At 37.2% G+C, this 22600-nt stretch overlaps 2 protein-coding genes across 3 annotated transcripts; both read left to right on the top strand.

Moving 5' to 3' along the window:
• The first annotated feature begins 448 nt into the window (after positions 1-448).
• eri2 (ERI1 exoribonuclease family member 2) lies at positions 449-11673 on the top strand. The gene is made up of 10 exons (XM_028455695.1): positions 449-584; positions 1647-1711; positions 1812-1892; positions 1975-2102; positions 2191-2353; positions 3422-3522; positions 6256-6337; positions 6429-6517; positions 8111-8249; positions 11543-11673. Exons 1-10 carry the CDS (start codon positions 562-564, stop codon positions 11611-11613), a joined length of 942 nt encoding a protein of 313 aa, XP_028311496.1. The 5' UTR covers positions 449-561; the 3' UTR covers positions 11614-11673.
• A 2009-nt stretch (positions 11674-13682) lies between these two features.
• thumpd1 (THUMP domain containing 1) lies at positions 13683-20669 on the top strand. Of its 2 annotated transcripts, none has more exons than XM_028459582.1 (5): positions 13683-14133; positions 16106-16250; positions 16340-16425; positions 19783-19945; positions 20034-20669. In XM_028459582.1, exons 1-5 carry the CDS (start codon positions 13927-13929, stop codon positions 20435-20437), a joined length of 1005 nt encoding a protein of 334 aa, XP_028315383.1. In that variant the 5' UTR covers positions 13683-13926; the 3' UTR covers positions 20438-20669. The 2 variants fall into 2 exon arrangements, with proteins under 2 accessions (XP_028315383.1, XP_028315375.1); XM_028459574.1 differs by having other exon boundaries at positions 16100-16250.
• Positions 20670-22600: the final 1931 nt, after the last annotated feature.

The raw sequence follows: 22600 nt of genomic DNA, 5'->3' as shown, positions 1-22600 counted from the left end.
TGTGTGGGTTTTTCAGTCTATAAAAACATTTACATCATGATTTAAACATTTTTCCCCAATTTTTTCATTTTTTTTTTTCTTTTCTTTTCTTTTTACTGAAATAACGTTTAGGTATATATCTTATGATATCAAACAATAATACATCCTCAAAAAAAAAAAACTGTACACTTTGTCTTTTTTTTTTTTTTTTTTTGCATCTGTTTGCATAATGAAAAAAAAAAATCGGAAACGACATAATGTTTTTATTTGACCTTTTTTTAACCAGGTTTTTTCCATTAAGGTTATAAGCTCTTTTTTTACAAGGCAGACCTGCCTAAGATGGCATCATTACAGTTACAGCGGACAAATGCAGTAACTGAAAAATATAATAAATAATTTAACAAGATGATATACCGGAAGTAAAAAAGTTGCGACCGGAAATGACATTTTCACAGTCTCGCTTTAAAAAGTAGCGCCGTGTCTCATGCTGTCCAAGTGAAGCAGGAGGAATATCACATTTTTCTCCTACAGCCTCTAAAATAAATTTAAGCCTTCCTGCTTTTTCGGATTTATAAAACTACAATGGCCACGAAGAAACTGGCCAGGTGAGTAGGTTCACTTTACATGTTAGGATTCAGGATAAGACAAAGAGGAAGAGCTGATTATGAATGTTATTCTATTAAACAGCGCTCAGACCGCACACACCTAAAAACACATTTAGTTTGAAATATCTCGTTTTGTTTACGGAATTCTGAAAAAAAAGGTGACAGTTCATTTGGTTACAAATATTTGCACATTTAATATTCGATCATTGCATTTAAAAGCGTCATATATTCTAAGGATTTAAAAAAAAAAAAAAAGATATACTCTAAAGTGCTAATGTTTTTATTGTTATTATTTATTTATTTTTTAATGTTTTTTGCATAGTTTTCTGTTGCTGAGAATAAGATAAGCCTTTAATGTGTAAATATTAAGTTTAACTGTTGTTTAAAAAAACTGATACAATGAACAGTAATCAATGTTTATTCATTTAAATGGCTGACGATTCATATTTCAATGCCTAATAATAATAAAAGTGATATTGACAACCATCTTTGCAATTTTTTGATTGCATTTTTCACAATTATGGACATGCAATGCAATAATTTGTCATTAGAAATAGTTATCTACACTGATTCGAAGAACACATGTAAAGTGGTGAAAAGCTGGATACTATAAACTGATTAGATGGTATTTGTGAGTAAACCTAGAGGAAGCTGTTCTCTGCCAGTCTGCTTTGACAATGAAACCAGTTAATACTGAATATTTGCTATTGCATTCCTGTGTGAGAATATTCAAATTAAATTAACGGTTTATTCTGTTACGTGTCATTTTTAATTTTTAAGCGCCACTGGCTTTTCATCACACGTTGCTTAATACAAAATACTTCCCCGTCATCTATAAATCCATTCATAATCTTCCTCCTTTGTGACTTAAACCTGCATATACTCATTCTCACCACAACTGCAGTGTCTGTTTTAATCTTTGTTTTGTTGTTGCTGCTGTTATTATGACATTTTTTTTTACTTTTTATTTTTCAGCGCTGAAGAAGTTGCCTATAGTTAAAATGCATTAATAATTTATTATGAATAATATTTGAGCCTTTTTTTTAACCTAACTCTCTGCAGGGAATTGGGACTGTTGCAACGGCGAAATCAGTCCTCATCTGTCCCAAAGAAGACTGTTGGCTCAAGTTAGTGTGTTTTGAATTTGTTTTAAATGCAGTAAACATTTCCTTTCATAGTCTGGATTACTGTTGTTGTTGTTGTTGTTTTATTGTTTTTTTCATTCAGATCAGATTTTTTCATACCTGATTGTGATCGACTTTGAATCCACTTGCTGGAGGGAAAAAAACAACTATAACCAGGAGATCAGTAAGTGACTGAGTTATAGTAAATGGTAAATGTTTTCAACTTGTTGCTGTCAACGCCCGTCAACCTGTCATTTCTCTTCCAGTTGAGTTCCCTGCGGTCCTTCTGAATACTCGCACAGGGGAGATTGACTCAGAGTTTCACAATTACGTTCAACCTCAAGAGCATCCAGTTCTGTCCGAGTTTTGCACCGAATTAACAGGAATCACACAGGTGCTTGTGTCCACTTCTGTCCCTTTTTTGGCATCACTGTGTGTTTTTACTTTTAGTTTACATCTGGACTCCTTCCTCTGTTTGACAGATACAAGTTGAAGCAGGGATTCCCCTTCACATCTGTCTGTCACAGTTCAACCGCTGGCTGCAAACCCTGCAGCATACGATGGGAGTGGTTTTCCCCAACGAACAACGCAACACTTCTGCTCCATCGGCCACAGAAAACATGTGTACTTTTCTCACTTGGTCAGGTAAAAGTTTTTTGTTTTGTCTGTTTCATTGGCCAATGGACAGCTTTAGCTACATAGACGGTAGGGATGTCCCGATACAACTTTTCACTCCCAATACGATACTGATATTGCAGCATTGAGTATTGGCCGATACCGATATTAATATGATATCAGCACAAATCATCTATACTTTTATTACTTATTTTGTAGTGTGGAATGTTAGAAAATGTTTGATCAAGTGACGTTACTCAAACAGAGAACAATAGTCAGCAACAGTAGGCATGAGAAAAACTGACCCATTTATTATTAACCAATTGGTTACATACATTTTAGCCTTTAACATAATATCTACAGTATTCTACAATTGAATAAATATAATAAAACATATATCGGAGATTTTGCAGTCCGATAAAATCCGATATTCGTTTTCTGGCTGATATCGGGCCGATATCAGTATCGGATTGGGACACCGCTAATAGGCGGAATTTGAGATTCTTGCTGAGGGTGAAAGAAAAAATACAATTCATTATATAGACCATCTCGAGATTTGTGCCAACCACAATGTGTGTAACATTAACAACAATGCATAAAATGATTAGTAATATAATTGATGTTGATTGCAAAAAATTGCGTTGACTCATCGTTTATTGTTGTAAATTAATAATAAAATCAGGCCGGCGGCCGCTTTCTGCTTCACTCTTGCTGCAGTACCATACATGAACTGCTGCAATCTAAAATGCAGCTGGAAATGTTCAGCAGCCTCTTGTAACCTAAAGAATGAGAGAGTAAAGTTGCTCAAATATAGCAGTGTTATCATTTAGGATGTTCTACATGATATATCACACAACAATGGATACATGTGCTTTGATATGAGACATAGAATTAAACATGGAGTTATTCACTGGCTGGCAGTTGTAAATCACTAAGTTAAACACGGGTAGGACAGAATAAAATCATACATAAGAATTAAAAGTCCAAAAATGTAGATTATGGCTTTTAAAGTCTCTAACAACCCCACCCCCAACAATCAGCAAATTAAATGATGAAAATAATTACAAGCAGGTGTGTAATTTGTTGTGCCTCCATCAGACTGGGACCTTGGAGTTTGTTTGCAGTATGAGTGCAAACGCAAGCAGCTTCATAAGCCTGATGTTCTGAACAGCTGGATAGACCTAAGAAGCACATACAGGGTGAGTGGTTTTTATTTTTGGTAAGTTTTTTTTTAATAGTCTTTTTCCAAATTGGCTAATCACACCAGACATTGTGCTTTGAGAAAAGTCTTATGTATCAATATATATCTTTGTATTAACAGATTAAAATGGGTCAGTTTCACACATCTTGATTAATCATGATTTATCATCATATGATAAAAAAATTTATCTGAACATTTAATAAATGCCTTCCTATTGTGATAGGTACCACACAGATTTAAATATATTCCAAGCAGAATAAACCGAATGAAAAATTTATCAAAACTTAATTTAAAGTGTATAGCAATAACAACATCTGTCTGTGTGAATGCACAACCATTTGCAAAATAAAAAGGTGTGCTATATAGTTGTTACAATGTTGCAATAAACACACATTTGAGTTTGAAGCAGATTATAGCCACATGAATATCCTGAACTTTTTTGTCTAAGCATTAAAACAAGTCCATTAAACTGATTAGGCATCAAAATGAACTTATCATCAATAACTTGGCAACAGGGATACAACCAAGAGAATTAAAAAATCAGCCATCCTCCTCCATTCCATGATCAGAATAATTGATGTGCATGGTTGTTTTCTCAGTGATATGATTTATTCGCACAACTCAAACAAGTCGTTTTCCAGCTAAAACAAATGGTAGCATTGTTGATACTTCAACTTGAATACCGACCACTATCATAATTAAAAGTGTGTTAGTTTGTATCCACCTTGTTTTATTTTATAGAAATATCTCTAACTTGTTAGAGCGGCACCTTCCGTTTAAAGTCCACAGGATGACTTTAATATAGTATAAGCCACATAATAGAGATCAGAAAATCTATCACATTTACATTTAGTTACATAGACCAATTCTCAAACTTTCATTGGGTAAATCTGAGCTCACATTTATATCATTTATCACATTTTGTAGATTGAATTTAGTTTTATGAAGATCCACAATGACTCTTCAGATTTTCCTTCAAATAAGTCGAAGAAAAGGGCAGATGAGGAGGAGGAGGAGGAGGAGGAGGTGGTGGGCCTGTTGAGAACAGCTTCATTACTTTTGTCAATTATAGTTGCAGAGGAAGATGTTTAGTCATAGTCACCATCTATTTATAAAAATTCTAGAAATCTCCTCACCATCGTGTCCAACGGCTATACAATGGTGTAGCAGAGATGAGTCACTAATTTGATGACTTTAGACTCGACTTGACAAAATCACGAAAACAAATGACTTAACTCGTACTTGAGTTCATTGACTCGGGAAGACTTGACTTCAAGTGTTAAAATAATTACAAAAGGTTTTATAAAATGCAATTATTGTTATTAATGAGCAATAAGTCTGCTCAAACCCCTGCTACCATCAGAAAGTCCACCTTTAAACAAACTGACAGTCTAACAGGAAGCAGCTGAAAGCATAAATCTGGGCTGACACTAACAGAGAAAATGATTCCAAGATTGATATCCTTTGGATTCATAGATTATAGTGCGATTAATTATTGATAAGGAAAAGGTATATCTGGTTCTACTTCCCAGTATGATTATTGTTTGTTTGATTAACAGAGGAAATTTTTAAATCTAAAAAGATGCTGGATTGATTTGTTTATAAAAGCATTGTCAGATTATATCGCTATCATTTGACAAATGTGTACAAGTAATTCATTGTTTATATCAGTTGAATAAACTTGTCCTGTAAAAGGGGTACATTAGGTACTCATGACTTGTTAAGACTTGTAAATTAAAGGGTCAATACGTCACAATGCGGAAACTCCTCTTCCTGACTCTCCTGGCTCCTCCTACTCAAATAAGAATGTGAGCTCCTTCCTTTCAAACTACCTCAGAGGTAAAATAAACATAGTGAAGGCAGGTTGATATTACAGTATCTTTATGTTCACTATAGAGATAATTCAGTATATAAATAAACCAAAGAGCAGTTTCACTTTTTGTAGCCGTTATACCGCCTCGTATCACTTTTTATGTTTGTGACCCAATGCAACACAGCGGTTGGAGAAAACAATCTTAAATAGACTATTCCTGTGCTTGAGCAGCGTTTGTGTTTACGCCCACTCATGCAAATGCATGAAGGCCCAAAAAAAGCCTGTTTTTAGGAGCGCTCTGAAAGTGACTTTTGAGAGGACTAAAACTCCAGAAAACAGGCGAGTTTGGAAAAATAAACCTCAAATACTATGTTGTTGGGGTTCTTAGAACAATTGGAGATGGGTGAAAAGTAGTATAACACTGGACCTTTTGAGTTGAGGACTTTTCACCTGACTTGGACATGAGTGGCCTTGACTTGAGACTTAGTGACATGACTTGAGAAGCAGTGACTTATTCCCACCTCTACAATTATGTACTGGTATATTGTTGTGGTGCATCATGGTTTCTGGACATGCTGTGAATGGACCGCATTTTCCCCACAATGGTTTACCTCATACAGTAGCAAAGTATTAGAAAAAATGACTTCTGTGTCTGTGCCACCATTGTGTGAGAAACAGTCTTTGTCTCGCTCCACCACTGCTTAGCAAGAGGCAAACGTTTGTACATGCTGGAATATTTGCAACATCATTTCAATAAATATGTATTACATTTTGGCAAATTAACTCTCCACTCATTTGGTCTAAATTGATTAAAATTATGTTTTTACCCTTATTGATCAAGGTTTTATTTTCCTTTGAGTTAGTAATCTGTTAAAAATTAATTTTTTATGATTTTATCTAATGATCTACTTCTTTCAGCTCTTTTACAGCAGAAAACCTAAAGGCTTAAATGGGGCACTTCAAGATTTAGGAATACAGTTTTCTGGGAGAGAGCACTCTGGTAAAACTTTAATACAGTCTATAGATTAGATTAACTCTAAAGTATTATCATTGTGCTGTTAAATCATTTCTTAGTCGTTCTGCCTCCTCAGGTCTCGATGATTCTCGTAACACAGCCCGGCTCGCAGCACGAATGATGAGCGATGGGTGTGTGATGAGAATTACAAGGAGCCTGCAGTCGGTGAGTGTTCGCCCAACAGCGACCTTAATCAGTAAAGACTCCTGAAACACCTGCTCCTCTCATCAGTCTCACTAAAAACTTGTTTGTGGTCCACGCAAAGCAATGTTATAGAGATTAAAAAAATAAATAAAGGCTGGATTGGATTGCAAGATAATTTAAAATAAACAAAAATAACATTTGCTCTTACACAATACATTATGGTTCACATTATAGTGAAACAGCTTTTACATATTGTTACATATGTAATTGAACATGTGGTATGAAGGTTATTAACATGATTGTGGGAATGATTCATTAATAACAGTCATTCCTCGACACAGGCCAACTCATTTAGCACTGAACAAGTTTACATTAGGTGGTCACACTATTCTTTATTTCATTATATGTGATGTAAGCTGGCGTCAAATTACTAACGTTCATCGCACATAGACAGGTCATTATTTGGCAGCAGAAACTGATTTTTTTTTTTAAATATTTACATTTCTGGATCTATTTAAAATGTATTTGATGACAGTTTTTTAGTTTCTAAATTGATGGTAGAAATTAGGCATCATATACAGTACCTTGCATGTTAGATTTGTTAAATACCTGTATCTCACAACTTTTTTTCACAACTTTTAACTAAATGTAAGACAATGTTTGTTGTTTTTTTTTTTTTGTAAATTTACAATGTTCTTACAGGTAACAGAGGGTTTTTTATTGAAATTGTGAACCTGCTGAAACAACTTGGTATCAAATCTGATTTGAACTTTTTCGACAGGAAAGCATTTCTTGGCTCGTTGAATGTTTCATTTAGCAGTATGATGTGACCTCTATAAGCTACTTATAGGCATGTTGATTATAGTAGATTGGCTGTATAATGATACTTATCATTTCTGAAAGGGACAAATGTAGTTGAAAAGACATTATGCAGAATGCAAATCGCTTCCAAGTGTTTTGCTCTTGAGTGTCAATTGAAACAAAAGCTTTACAGGCCACAATCATCCAGCAAAGGTTTCAAGTTGATTAAAAAATCAAACAAGACACTGATTAACAAAAGGAGCAATGTTGTTTATTTTCTGCACTGCAGTCTGGATATTTATAATCCAGAATAAACATTTTTTTTTTTTTTTTTTTTTTTTTTAATAAATACATTTATTTTATTGCATAATTGTGACCATCACCAGCCCACCCCAAGGAAGGGTAAGAAACACTTTATTAAAGGGAGAATAAAAAAGAGAAGGCAGTGTTACACTGTGGTGAGAAGGAAAGGAGCAAGGAAGAGGGACTCAGGGTAGGACAATGGAAGAGGTGGGGAAGAGTTGACTATTTTAAGTTTAGAGTGCAATTGGATTGTTGGAATTTTTTTAAATTTTAATACTTTCAAATGTATTAAAGTGTGGATATTTGAAATTATACTGCTTTGAATTTATTGGGCCAAACCTTTCTGTTATCAAAATGTGCAGTATATGGGTTCCTAAATCATATTTTGACAACTTGCATTTCGCTTTTAGAAAATCTGCAGCATGCTTTCTTAATTTGATTTCATTTTAGTCAAATTAAATGTGTTGCATATTGCAGTTCTTTATGATGTCATTTGTTATTTCCTCATAGACGTCAGCGAGACTAAAATCCCTGATAGGAAAAACATCATGTTCTACTGATTACAAGAAGGAACAAGTCACTGTAGATGAAAAGGAAAACACTGTCAATCCAAGCAAGCCATCATCATCCATTCATCCTGCTTTAACAGGTGATCAAAAAGTCCAGCCCCCCAAAGAATATGTAATGAATAAATTTCTTTGTGCTGTTGGAAAGTCAAAGTGCCAATGTCTGATCTCACCTAAAACGTTGCTGAATGGTTTGAACGAACCATTATGTGAAGGCAGCAGGAGATCAGACAGAGCAAGGAACTCTGCTCAGCATCTCTCCTCGTACATGATAAACTCTACTTCAGCTCACAATGCGGACAACACACTCGTTCTGTGCACAACCACTGTCGGCTGCTTTTCAAATCAGGCCTGGGAAACGGGGAACGCTGCAGGAGCCGTAGACGAGGAACGGGGTGCAGAATTTGTGGTGGAAACGGCGGAAAGATGTGGTTCTTATGATGACGTAATGTTGGCGGGAGACGAGAGTGGTGAAGCCTACAGAGAATGGAATGCCGAGTCTGCTGAGGGTGGAGCATGCAAGTGGAAGGATACGGATGACTCACATCCATCACAAGGTCAAGCCCCCATAAACAAAAATTTAGGTGAAATTGCTGTTGCTGACAACTGTATTAAAATGTACACATTTTGCAATGAATTATCAGAAAATTGTCAACCTGGAAAGATATCAAGATGCCAAGAGAATGTGTCCAGTTACACAGATGAACTGATGCAGCATCAGATGACTTCAAGGTCAAACAATTTTCCTGAGCTCTCGTTTGCTCTCGTAACGAGCAAAACAAAAATGACATCCAGTCGCCAACTTCTACAAAAGACTAATAAGTCTTGTGTGAATGAGGAAACACGGCCAGTTTTGCCACCCATGCTGAAACCATTTGTGCCAGTAAAGACGTCTACTCCTACTACGTCCTTTGCACGGCCCCACCCAGTCATCACACAGCACAAGACTCATAAGAACTCTTTGAAACCATCTTTCACCATCTACAATGAGACAACCAAACCTCAGTCAGATATTGTACGTGACCGTTTCCGCACTCCCAACAACGTCCTCAGCTCAGTGTCAACCAACGCACTCCCTTCCTGCACTCATCGATCCTTCATCTGTGCAAGTGGAGCACAAAAGGTCACAGCGCCTCTCTGCACATGTGGCCGCCGAGCCAAGCGGCAGCTTGTGTCCAATGGTGGGCCAAATCATGGGCGAGGCTTCTTCTGCTGTCCTGTTCGTCGCTCAGGAAGCGGCACAGGGAGAAATGGGTGCCAGTTTTTTAAGTGGGAGTCAGCAGTCAGGATGAGCAGCTTTGTGGCTGCTCCAGCTGTCAGATCCTCTGTCTCACTTTGTAATATCAACTCTACCTTCCTCCACCCTCCACACAGCAGGTCAGCCCAAAGAAACAGCTACTAGTGATACATATTTCTGCTCCAATGCATTTTGGGCCACGCTAACTTCAGGGATTTATTCTGTGTGTGGATAACTTCTTACTGGGCTAAATCACCATGGTAACTAAGGCTGAACACCAGAGGTGAAAGTAGTTGATTACAAGTACTCTCGTTACTCTAATGGAGTTGCTTTTATGGGTACTTGTACTTTTGAGTGTGTTTCTAAATCAGTAATTGTACTTGTACTTAAGTATATTTTAAAAGAAGTAATTTATTACATTTCTACACCCAACCGTTACTGAGTAAATTATTTTTTGTTTTAAAATTATCAACAGACATTGTGAAACTACAAAAAAGAAATAACCAGACAACAATCAAATGCATCACATCATAGCCGACCAATCAGAATAAACGTTTTGCACCGTGCCAAAACAGCATTGAATGGAAGTTATTTTCTCAGTTTTAGAGTTCATGAATGTAGCTATACTCAGAGCCTGAGAATTTATTTTAAATTTAATTCATTGGTGTTATTTGATTTTTTTAATTACATTTTGATAAACCTTTTATTTTATACAGATGCTTTTGTTGAACATAAATTAAGTTCTAGTTGTGCAAAGATTTGGTCTCTTCTTTTTTAAGTTTATACATAAGATGTTTACTGTATGCAACGGAACTGTGGCAAGATTTATTACCAACAATAAATGTGGGGGGTGAAAGTAACAAGTAAATTTTACTTTAAGTACTATTTAATTTTGCTACTTTTTACTTCTAAGTGTGTATTTAATGTATTACTTACTTGTACTTGAGTAGGATATATCAGTACTCTTTACACCTCTGCTGAACACATAACCTGGTCAGGAACATAGGTTTTTTTTCTGGATAAGATCTGAGCGAGTACAAAAGCAGTCAGTTCTCTTGGAAAATGACCTGCCCATTGTTAGAAGATCCTGGTTGGTGCAGATCTTCTAACAATGGCCTATTATGATTAATAGCATAATAACATCCTTTAGGAAAGATATAGATTTACATCTGATGGACTGATCTACAGTCAGCTGATGAAACCTGTGTCTGGGATTCTCTGTGTGTGGAGGGATTAATTCATTCATTTATACATGTGATACAGACAGCATCAGCAGGAACATACCACTGTGAAACAATGCATTTCTTCCCAGTGTGTGTGTGATAAATTGAGGAGGACTACCTCAATAGAAACACATCTGTGGTGTAATAAAGTGAAACTGATCAGAGCATGATCCCATGGATTAATATTGTGAAATCTCACACTTTTATGTACAGTATTAACAGTGCTGGCCGCTTCCTACCTGCATTCTTTTCTTCCTGCTTTTTCTGCAGTACAAGTGTTGTTTTTGGTCTAAATTATGGATTTTAATTGTTTATATTTTTAAAGAACTATTCCTCAATTGACGTAAATTGCTCTACACATTTTGTTGGTCAGACGCCTGTCACTGGACCGCAGATGTTGACAGGCTGAAATCACCTTAAGTCTTAAGTGAACGTGTTTATATCCTGCTTCATAGTACAGGGGCTCTCTGACAGAGAATGTTTGGTTAGGTGAAGCCCGCTAACAGAGAGATATCCCGGATATACTTATCCAGCTTCGTAGTACAGGACCTTTAAGTCTTAAAAAAATAACGTCAACATGCTATTAACTGTTAGCAATAACATAATTGTAATTAAAGGGTCTGATGATGCTTATCTTGAGATAATTTGCCATATTATGATTTCACCTACCCGTAGAAGAATGCTACACACTCATTTAGAATACTGTATTGAATGTTTAATGCAACAATCATGGGCTAATCCTCTAAAAATTTTAAGTTAACTTATTTTAATATTAATTATTGTCCAGTGCTTTTTAGCATTTTTGAATGTTGAAATGTTGATTTGTGCAATACATGTAAAGTTTTATACCACATTTATTGTTTGAGAGTTGAAAGTTTGTTCTGTTTTTTGTGTGGATTTTGTTCTCTGTTGGCAGCCAGTCCAGATGCAGCCACAGCTGGCGGGATGATGAAACTGGTGTCTGGATGCTCCGCAAAGCTTTATTGAAGCTGCCTGTTTAGAAAGGTGAACAGTCAGGATAAGTCACTGTAATGAAACTGAATGAACAGAGTTACCGTTAATAGTACATGTGTGCATAACTTAATAAAACATTAGATGGCAACAATGAGGAAGTAGTTTGTTTTACTGAGGTCTTGAAATGAGCTTCAATGAGGACTATATATTCTGTATCAGGCTCACATTGTGCTGAATTATTTTTTTTAACAAAAAATATTGCTGCTGAACCATGATTTATGGCTTATTTTTCAAATAACTTTCATGCTATTTTGTGCTTGCCACTGTATTAGCCACAATGTAATTGTATATAATATTTTGGATGAGGTTAATGTAATGTGCCTTTGAAAAAATATTCACATCCAGGGTTAATTTGTGAATCTTATAGCTAAATTCATTAGTTTACAATTTCATACAAAAGAAAGAAATGCCTTTTTTTTTTCTCCCAATGTCTTAAATGTTTTAGTTAACTGGGAGTCGCTCAATCGACAGTGGGAGTAACTGGATGTTGTTGTATCAACCAATTAATTGCTTCTAGAAACTTTAATTTATTTATTTACAGAAAAGGCCATGTAACTTCTCACATCAATAACCAATACTGTTCTTAAATGACTAAATATCTAAAATGATTTTTTTCCTACCTAAATATAAAAAGGACAAAGTTCTCCTTTGATTCTAGGAGGAACTCTTAAAACAGACTGAAATGTATGTGTCGAAGGTTCTCTTTAACTGGTTCCATTTTTAATAAGCATTTTAAGGCTTTAATTTTTCTTGACACTTAAGTATTGAGGGAAAATTATCCAAATGGGGGTTTCTGATTATGAGCACAACAATTTTTGGGATGAGTTTATGACATTGAGTTTTGCTTTTTTATAATTTGTATTTTGAACATTTGAAAAAGACAGAGAATCCCCTCCTGAAACCTTTACAACAGACGAGGGCCTGAGGATCAAATAATACTGTATGTAAGTGGAATTATGTGCTTTTATTTGAAATCTCTAATGAGATTTAAACCTGGTAGAAAGTTTCACAGCTGGAATTTGATCCACACACAGATACGATAAACTATTTCATAGCATTAACGCCATGTCACGTTTTTGTTTTTTCTTTAGATGTTTAACACGTTTTGTTCCTTCAACATACAGTATAAGGGAAATGCCCATGCTGCAAATAGCTATATAATTCAGGGTAAGCAGTATTAATAACTGGGATTTTAAGTGGTTGTTTTATTATTTGAAATTTAGTGTGCCACCATAATCCGAGTCTGTGCCCCTGCATTGCCCCCCTAACCAAGATTTCCAAGAGCTGCCCCTGCATTTAGGAGACACAGTTTGGCATCGACAACATCATTCTAACTTGTCATTGGTTGTGTCTGTACTTCTGAAAATAAGGGAATACAAGAATTATAGAAGCTTTGCAAAACAGTCCTTTTTCAGGGCTTTCAGCTGATTTAAACATTCATAAAACTACTGTATTATTTGTGTAAAAAATGTTTTGGGGAGGTGTTTAGTTTTCTAATGTTTATCTTTTCTCTTTTTTTAGGATTTCACAAAATAAATAAATAAATGTATCTATCATTAATAATTGTATTTCATTTTTTTTCCTGATATTATTTATCATATGCATTTTCCGTTATTTAATGTCTTATATATTGATTTATAAATGCATATATTGTTTCTTCATTTTTCAACTTATTAAAATAGCTGAGTAGCACACAATTTGCTTCTCTGTCATTTATTAGTATTTATATGTATATGTTTATGATGTATATACAATTTATTTTGCGAGTGTTTCGCAAAATACCTAGTATCATGACACGTCAGATTATTATTTTACTGTTGTTTGGAGCCCACTGTGAATTCTAAAATACGGCAAACCATTTATCCTGTTTATACCTACATGTATGGCGTTTGCAGGTTAAAAAAACGCGTGAAATCGTGTTGTGAAATGCACCTTTCGAACAGATTACGCTGAGCGAAGCAGGCGATAACCGTCGGTGGGGGGCAGCATTGAGTTTAGCAGTGCACCACCTGCCGGAAGTAATTAGAAGAAGAAGAAGAAGAAGAGGAAACGTGTCCCTTCTGAGTTGCCGTAGACGACGAACGCGCATTAGGCCTGTTTTTATGTCGTAGTAGCTGTGGCGTCCTCATGTTGAGTCAGACAGACACGTGTTAGAGAGCAGACTGTGTTTGTGAGCTCCACACAGGTTAACTTCAGTGCAGCTGCCGCTTGAAACGTTTTTTTTTTACCTGGGAGAACTACGGAGATCGATTGGTTCTTATCGTGCTTCTGAAGCTAATCTGCAACATGTCCGAGGGGTGTAATGAATCAAGGAAACGAAACAAGAAGCAGTACATGTCCGGACACTACCATAAGCGGTGGAAGGGCTTCCGGGAGCTGGAGGTGGGCATGGAGGGCATCCTCATCACCTGCAACAATAACCAGAAGAAGTGTATGGCAGAGGCCCTCGATCTGCTCAACGAGTACGGAGACAAGTTGTTCGGCCCTGAGGGGGTGAGAAGTCCTGCTGTACACACTTCTACATCACAGCCTAAAACAAACATCTATCACATCCAGGCTGGGAAAAGCATCAAACCATGACGCACACTTAACATAGTTGGGTTTAAGCATTTGTTGCTACTGCTGATCAGGAAGGCCATCCAATAGGAGCCCGAAATCAGTTATTAATATGAATTTCAAAGATCATAGTGACATTTAGCATTTAACAAATACCTTTAGACCAGTGTTTCCCAAACTTTTCACACTCCTGTACCCCTTCAGACATTTAACCTGAAGCCATGAACCCCACTCCCCCACCACTACTGCACACTTAAAAAAAAAAAAAAAAAAAAAAAACATAATGGAATGCAGTGGTTTTCAACCATGGGGTCATGAACTCATGTGGGGTCACCTGGAATTTAAATAATAGAAAAAAAACTAATTAAATATGTTTTAATTATTATTCTTTTTGTAATTATAACACCACGTTCAAAACAATATTAAACTGTATTCTAAACTTTCACTTTCTCAAATGTGAATAGCTCAAATAAAATAAGTAGAAAAACAGTATAAACTGTATTAAAAACATCTGAGCTGGATACACCTGGATATTATTGGCCAATTTTTGCGTTTTTTACGTGTATCGGCATTGGCCGATGCGTGCTGCTGCGTTCGCCGATCTGCATTATTTACAGAGAGCAGAAATATTTGACATCACCTGTTTTTAATATTTGTTAAATATTTTTCACATGTCGTGCTACCTCACCTTTGTTAGTTTCAATAAATGTTCCTTTTTTTTTTTTTTTTTTTTTTTTTTTAAAAAAAAAAATGAGACTAGTACAATTTTTTGTCGTCATTGTGTAATTTATATTATGTAAATTGAAAGAGCAAAAGTTGTATCAGCTTCAAATATTGGCTCAAGAAAATTGGCTGTACGTATCGGTCATCGGCTAAGGCTGATTCGGTATCGGCCCTAAAATTCCATATCAGTCTATCCCTATTACATCTTGTCACTTTGTGCACTAATCCTGGCAGCAACAAACAGTATCTAAAGCTAATTTAAGAAAGAAAGGAAAACAAATCTCTGGAGATGCCAAAAATTTGCAATATTAAAGTGGAGTCACGACACAAAGTTTGGGAACCACTGATGTAATGTCACCTACAAAGTAGTCCTGTATTCCAGTTGAGTAATAATATATAATGATTAAAAAAGAAGAAGAATCTGTAAGGAATTTAAATTGGTAAAGCAATGTAGTCTGTCACCACTAGAGGGCAGTCTTACATTGGCAAGTGTGTATTTTGTGGCAATGCATGGAGGCCCCTGACTGCTGATCGATTTATATTCTTGTTTTTTTTTTTTTTTTTTTTCATTCATCTACCCCCATGACAATTTTCATACCCCTCGGGGTACCCATACCCAACTTTGGGAACCAAGAGATTAGTCTCAAAGCGCGTTACATAAACCATTATTCATGTACATCAGCGTTACCAGTGGTGGTAAACTACATTGTAGCCACAGCTGCCCTGATGCAAACTGACAGAAGAAATCATGCCATTGCGCATCTATGTTCCCTTTGACTACCACCAACACACATGCACAATTCATGAGTGCCTTGCCCAAGGATACAACAACAACTGGGATAGAGCAGGATTCCAACTGCTAACCCCTCTGTTATTGAACAAGCCACCCAAAATGTTCCTCGGTACATAATAATGATGTGTTTATCATAATATTTTTTCTAAAAGCCTTCCACATGATTACTTACCTTTCATACGGTGGTCACTGGTCACCCACCTCTGCCCCTTAAACTCTTCACTGAAGCATTTATATGAAATATAGGGATCCACTGACCCTGCAAATGGAGATTGCATAGTATCTTTGTTTTTTGATTAGATTTTATCACTTTGCCTTTTCAATAGACTAGTGGAAGCATTGCATTGTAAGAATAATACAAAATTATAAGAATATTGATTATTAAAGGTACAGGACACTGCAGAAGAGGAGGATGTTGATGATGCACTGCAGAGAGAAGTTGCACAGCTGCGATCCTTTGGACCTCAACACGTGAAGCGATTCCAGGCTCTTGACAGTGGGGCGCACAATGTCATTTTCATCAGGACACAAAACCTGGGTGAGATGGTTTGAATGAAACACGGGTCAGTGGGACTCTGTATTCTTCACTGCTGATGTGGTAATGGGGTTTTTTTTGTCTTTGTTCAGAATCTGACAGACTAGTTCATCACATCCTGTCTGATATCAGTAGCACTAAGAAGAGCAAGTCCCGCACAATCCTTCGAATGCTGCCAGTAAGTATTACACATCATTAACTCATTCCGTGCCAGCCATTCTCAGATTTTCTACCCCCCTCAGTGCCAGCCGTTTTTGAGCATTTTGACTGATTTTAAAGACCCACAGAATATTTTCTACTATGACTATCTGAAATCTGACACCAGATTCTGAAAGATTGAAGCCTCTACTTTCTTCAAAAAAAAATTGTTTCTGGCTCATTTCATTCTTTTGTAATAGAACAAGTTTTACACAAATCTTCAGCTTCAGAGCAAAAAGCCTTTTTCTAAAAAACCCTGTCAGTGACTTTAAAGCTTTTTTTTGCTTTAGTGACAACTCTAACATCTGAACATCGGTTCCTTATATAAAACTAAAAAAAAAACACAGACCGGGCTTTTGATGGCAAAATTATTATTTATCTATCTAGGTCAGAGTTAAATGGATTTCTTACTGTATTTTGGCATTCCTCCAACTTTCTCTCCCGTCAGTCTGTACACACGCAACTCCTCCTTTCCTCTCTTCCTCTTAGCTCTGCTGAGCATGGATGATCTCTCATCCAAAGGTGCGCTGCTACCTCCTACATGTCACCTATTGTCATCCCCCCGTGACACGCAGGGATGACCCGTTTGGCCCCGTTAGTTGATGGTTTTATTTCACGATCACAACATTATCAATAATCCACTCAGGTCCACAGATGTTCTGTGTTAGTATGTGGTGCTGTGAGCTGCTGGATACGTCACAATATCACTTCATAGCGCCATAATCTCACTTCTTTTCCTAAGCTAAGTGGAAGTAATTTATGTTACTTCCGCTTAGCTTTTTTCTACTTCCGTGCAGAGATAAAAGATGTAATTTCAAGTCAAAGGGCCACATTAGGCCCCAGAGCCGCAGATTCTGATGAGCGTGTACGCTCTATCACTGTGCTCGGCCCTCTTTTTTTTTTTTTTTTACTGCTGCTCAATGTGAGCACGTACAGCGGACTGCGCGCATTCCAAAGGAGCTCACTGGTGTTTATACTGTGCATTCACCGTTCAATTACCTGCAGCCAAGTTGTGTGAGCGTACACCGTCTCCACACCCGGGCCTGCAGGCATAAATCTCGACCCGAGCCTGACCCATTAACTTAAGGTGTAGGTCCGAGCCAGAAGTAAAAGTACATTATTATTTTATTGAACGTATTGCAGCCGGTAGATTATTAGCGTGGTGCCTCGCGCAGCAAGGGGGGAAAGAGGAGGGGGGCGCGCACACACCGCAGCCCAAAAGGTGTTTTATTGACTTGACTCGGGCCGTTATCAGTTTTACAGGCTTTCATGGAGGTCGTAGTAACACACCAAAAATAAACAATCAAACACACAAAGAACCGTCTTTCACCGTCATACATTCACACTACCATGGGAACAGAATTGTTCACTCTTATGGCCCCCCTTTCCCCCAGCGTCCCAGCCAATCGACACTCAGAACACAAGTAAACAAAGACACACATTGGCAGAGAAAGCTGCACGTAACCATGATGCCTTCTCGGCCATGGGAAATCTCAGTATCAGTTAACCACTGAATACACAGGGACGTGACTGAGCGTTCAGCCGCTCTGTCCAAAATAAGGTCATCCATACGCACTTGCACGGATGCGAGCAGATAAAATTTTCACTTGCACACTCTGAAAATATACTCTCATATGCGACCATTTTGGTCGCAGTCTCGAGCCCTGCGAAGTCTCAAAATGGATGGAGATCAGCGCGTGAGTTTAAAGAGCGAGAATCATAATGTTCATGAAATGTCCTCATTGTATTTTAGTCCTGAATCTGACAGCGAAATAAAAGCTTACAATAAGATGGTCAACACACATTCTTCTTACCCAGTTATTCTATTATTTCCATTTGGACTAAGGCTTTGTCCATACATGGTATAATATTTTTGAAAACATTTTTTATTTTCTTTGCAGCCTTTGCACTTAGCATCATGGTCACATAGGCCTGGGTTGATAATCAATAAATCAATTAACCGGACGATAAATGAAAATGAACTCGATAAGTTTGTCGGCCTCGATGAATTGCCATATGCATGGACATTTTCTTTTCCTGTCTTTCATCTCCAAACTGGCTGAATAACTCATGTTAGTCATCCAAACTCTTTGTCTCTGTGGGGGGAGGCAAGGTCATTATCATACTCACACTGAGCGGTAAGTGAGCCTCGTGAAGACAAAGCAAGGTAACATCGGAGTCATTTGGTGGGAAAAAAGATTGCCAAGCCAAAGGTCACAGAACACCGGTATGGGAATATTTCGGTTTCAAACCAAATGACCATGATGAGCCAATTGAGACGGACGACCCCGTATGCTGACTTTGCTCAAAAGTGGTGGCAGCAAAAATGGTCATCACAACAAACCTGCACGTCCACCTAAAGCATAACCACCCGACACAGTTCCCAGCTGGGGGAAAAAACGGCACCTAGCGATGCAGAGCCTTCGTTCCGATAGTCAACGCTGACTGAGGCGTTTGGTTGACAGAGTGAATATAAACGGGACAGCACAAAATGGCATGTGCTCACTTAAAGTGTAGTCCGCTACATTGTGGAAGAGATGCTGCCCTTAAATACAGTCGAAAAGCGAGCATTTTGAGAAATGCTGCAAACGTTTGACCAACAATATGAATTGCCTGTGAGAAACAAGAAGAGGTCGTGTGGTTTTGCATTTGAGTGGGTTTTTTCCTTAATAGTGATGGAGTCTATTTTATTGATTTTGTTTGTGATATTTATTAAAGTGCAGTTTTTTGCTAATAGAGCCAGAGTCCATTTTACTTTAATTGTTTGTTTTATTTGTTTAAGATATTTAAAAGTTCTTGACATACCAATTACAATGGTATTTTATTTGTTTTTAAATAGTCAACGTGTTGTTTAACATTTAGTTTTTGACAAAAGTTCCTGATGGCCAACAAAGTTAACACTTAGACGATATTCTGAGGTGGAATATAAACACAATTTCCTGTGTGAAAGCAGATGTAGCACATAGCGACATACACTGTTTTCAACCAATATCTATAGGCTGTTTTATGATGTTATTGTAGCAAACAGAAGTTTGGGTTGTCTTTGTATAACTAGTTAACTTAAATGGAACAAACTGCCAGCAGAGCTGAAATCAGCACCCAATGTCAACATTTTTGAATCAAAGTTTAAAAACCTAAGCTTTTCTCTACTGTTTATGACTGAGAGTGAGATTTTAAACTCTGTTTAATGTTTTCTAAATGTGGCACTTTTAATCATGTAAAGCGCATTGAATTGCCTTGTATATGAAATGTCCTATACAAACAAAAAGTCTATGTGGACGTGCAGCCAATGTGTTGTGTTGTCTGTTTTGGTAAACCATGTCTCTACCTCCCTAAGGTTACTGGAACGTGCCGGGCCTTTGAAGAAGACATGTTGAGATACTTGCCCACCTTCCTGGAGCCTTGGTTCAAACAGCCAAACTGTGCTACCTACAAGATTGCTTTCAAGTCTCGCAACAGCAGCCACAACAAGAGAGACGACATCCTCCGGGTTATTCCAGGTTGGCCCCATGACATGTAACTCTACATATTGTAGTTTATTGCTAAATAATACAAGCTTGTTGTTGTTTTGTTTTTATCCCATCACAGAAATTGTGGGGAGGCTGAACAAGAAAAACAAAGTCAATCTGACAGACCCGGAGCTCACCATCATTCTAGAAGTCATCAAGGCTGTGTGTTGCGTCAGTGTGGTGAAAGACTATAGACTGTACAAAAAGTACAACTTGCAGGAGGTAGTGAAAGAAGATGCCCCCAAGCCTGATGTGACCTCATCACAAACGGAGGTGAACACAACAGAGCAGCAGAAACAGGATAGAGAAGAGGAGGGCGAGAAAGTGAGCAAGGAGGAGGATGATGAAGAAGAAACCGATGTGAACAAGACAGAGCAGCAGACTCGGGATCCAGGAGAAGATGGTGAAAAAGAGAGCACGAGGGAAGAAACAGCACAACAGCAGGACAAAGAGACTGATTGTGGCCACACTGGAGGAAAATGAGAGCTTAAGAAAATGCTATTTTTTCAAACTGCCTTTATCTTTTAGAGTAATTTTATCATTTTAAATTTTCAAAATAAGCCCCGTTTTGTTTGACATAGTTTTATTATTAGTTTACACATTGCATTGTGTGCAGACATGTTGTTTTTCAAACATTTGCATAAATGAATAGTTTGTTTTTGACATTTTCTTGATTTCATTAAATCTCATTGTCAAATTCACTCTCAAATTAAAATTCCTGTGTGCTCTTTTTTTTCCATTAAAAGGGACCCGTGGTGAATTTGAATTGCAAGCACCAAGAATGGTGTCTAATACTAGAGGTGAAAGTAATGGCTTACAAGTTCCTGTAATCGTCAGGTTCTGTTTGGGCTTAGCACTTTTGTTCTGAGTCTTTGTTTATTCTGTGTTCTAGTTTAACTCTTGTCTGTGTTTCAGGTATTCCTGCTTGTGGCTCCACCCCCCAGTGATGTCTGTGTGCTTGGTTGGTGACTGATTAGCTTCCTCATATTTTCATCCAGGTGTGGCCCGTTCCCAATCAAGTTTCCCTCACTATTTAGCTGAGTGCTTGGACACAGTATGACTGCGGGATCATTGTACGTTGTGTTCCCTCCTCGTGTCCTGTATTCTGCCTTCTCTCTCTGCATTTGAGTCCACACCCACACCGGACCATGACAGTAAATGAGTTGCTTTTATGGGTACTCGTACATTTTTGAGCATTTTTCTAAACCGCTAATTTTATTTGTACGTTCTAAAAGAAGTAATTTGTTACATTTCTACATCCAACCATTCCTGATTAAATTATTTTTTTTATGAAGAGACAAACAGTCTCACATGGAAGTCATTTCAGATGACTCGCTACCAACAGCCATACATTTTCTAATCTATTATTTGTGCTATCCATTGTTTCTCCAAGTCAGATTATCAACATGAGCGCATATAAAATAGAGAAACCCATCAATATATCCAAGGATAATGGCTGTATATCAGTGTTGATCCATTTCCGCTTCAGTTTACCTACTTTGGTTTTGTTTCTTTTCTATAGTCTTTTTCCTATTTAGGTGTCTTTACAGGCTAATATATGGCCTGAAATTGTACTAAACATGCTAAATAGGGTTAATGTAGTCATCTGTTACTGATTATGTATTTATATGCATCAAATTACCTACAGAAGCTGGGAGGGTTACGCTGAAATCACACCAGATAATGTGCTACACTTAGACACCTGTTTTCTGTAGAAAAATAGCTGTAAATGGGTGATACTGTCCAATACATTTGGGGTATTTGTGTGTGTTATTGATGTCTTATTTTATATAAAGAGAAAAGGATTTAGAATGATTTTTGTTCCCATTTCAGAATGTAAATTGCCCTTTCTTCTGTTTTCTGTAATGATTCCCTACAATTTGCAAAGACCTTATGGACAAGAAACTCATTGTGCTCAATATTTATATATAAACCATGTGTATTGTTTCAAAGTTCTCATCTGATCTAGACGACCTTTGGTTATTACATTTAGCATACTTCACTCTGGTTTTTTTTTGATGAAAGTATTCTTTGATTGAGTTTTATGTGTGCATATTTTTGCCGTACAGCCGGGTTTAGATGGACTAACTTTGCAGGTTTGTATGGAGAGCATCAGGGGTCCTAGACCTTTAACAAGGGCTCTTTGCCATGGCTGGGCAAAACGTGACAGGTACCAGAGTACATTGGCTTTGAAGGAAAACAGGTTAAAAAAAAAAAGCTAAAATGTTTATTTCCTTCTTCTTTGTCTGTTTTATGCAGGTGTTTCAGCAAAGCTATAGACCCATGCCAATGATATACAGCCCTCTGCCATGATGGAAGAACAAGCCACCGCAGGAAATGTTTTAGCGAAGCAGAGAGCCCACAGCGATAGCAAAGTTTTGCGCTGTATTTGGATGTTCTAACACGGCTGGGAGTGGAATACACAAGTGTTTCTTCAGGAAATTAACTAAACTAAATTGTTTTATTTGGATTGATCCAAGTGAGCTGATCTATTTTGAAATGCTATGATGAAATCCAGCCACAAACTGGTTGTAAGCTTCCAGTTCCTTGAAACTTTTCATGTTGTCCATTGTGTATGAGCTAGAAGTAAAGATGTATGGGGTGCCAAGTGTAAAAATTTTGTATGAAAGTTGTAGCTAACACATT

This window comes from Gouania willdenowi, chromosome 1 (assembly GCF_900634775.1).
Source record: "Gouania willdenowi chromosome 1, fGouWil2.1, whole genome shotgun sequence".
Lineage (NCBI taxonomy): Eukaryota > Metazoa > Chordata > Actinopteri > Blenniiformes > Gobiesocidae > Gouania > Gouania willdenowi.
Note: the sequence above shows the minus strand (reverse complement) of the source record. Positions and strands in the feature narration are given on the sequence as shown.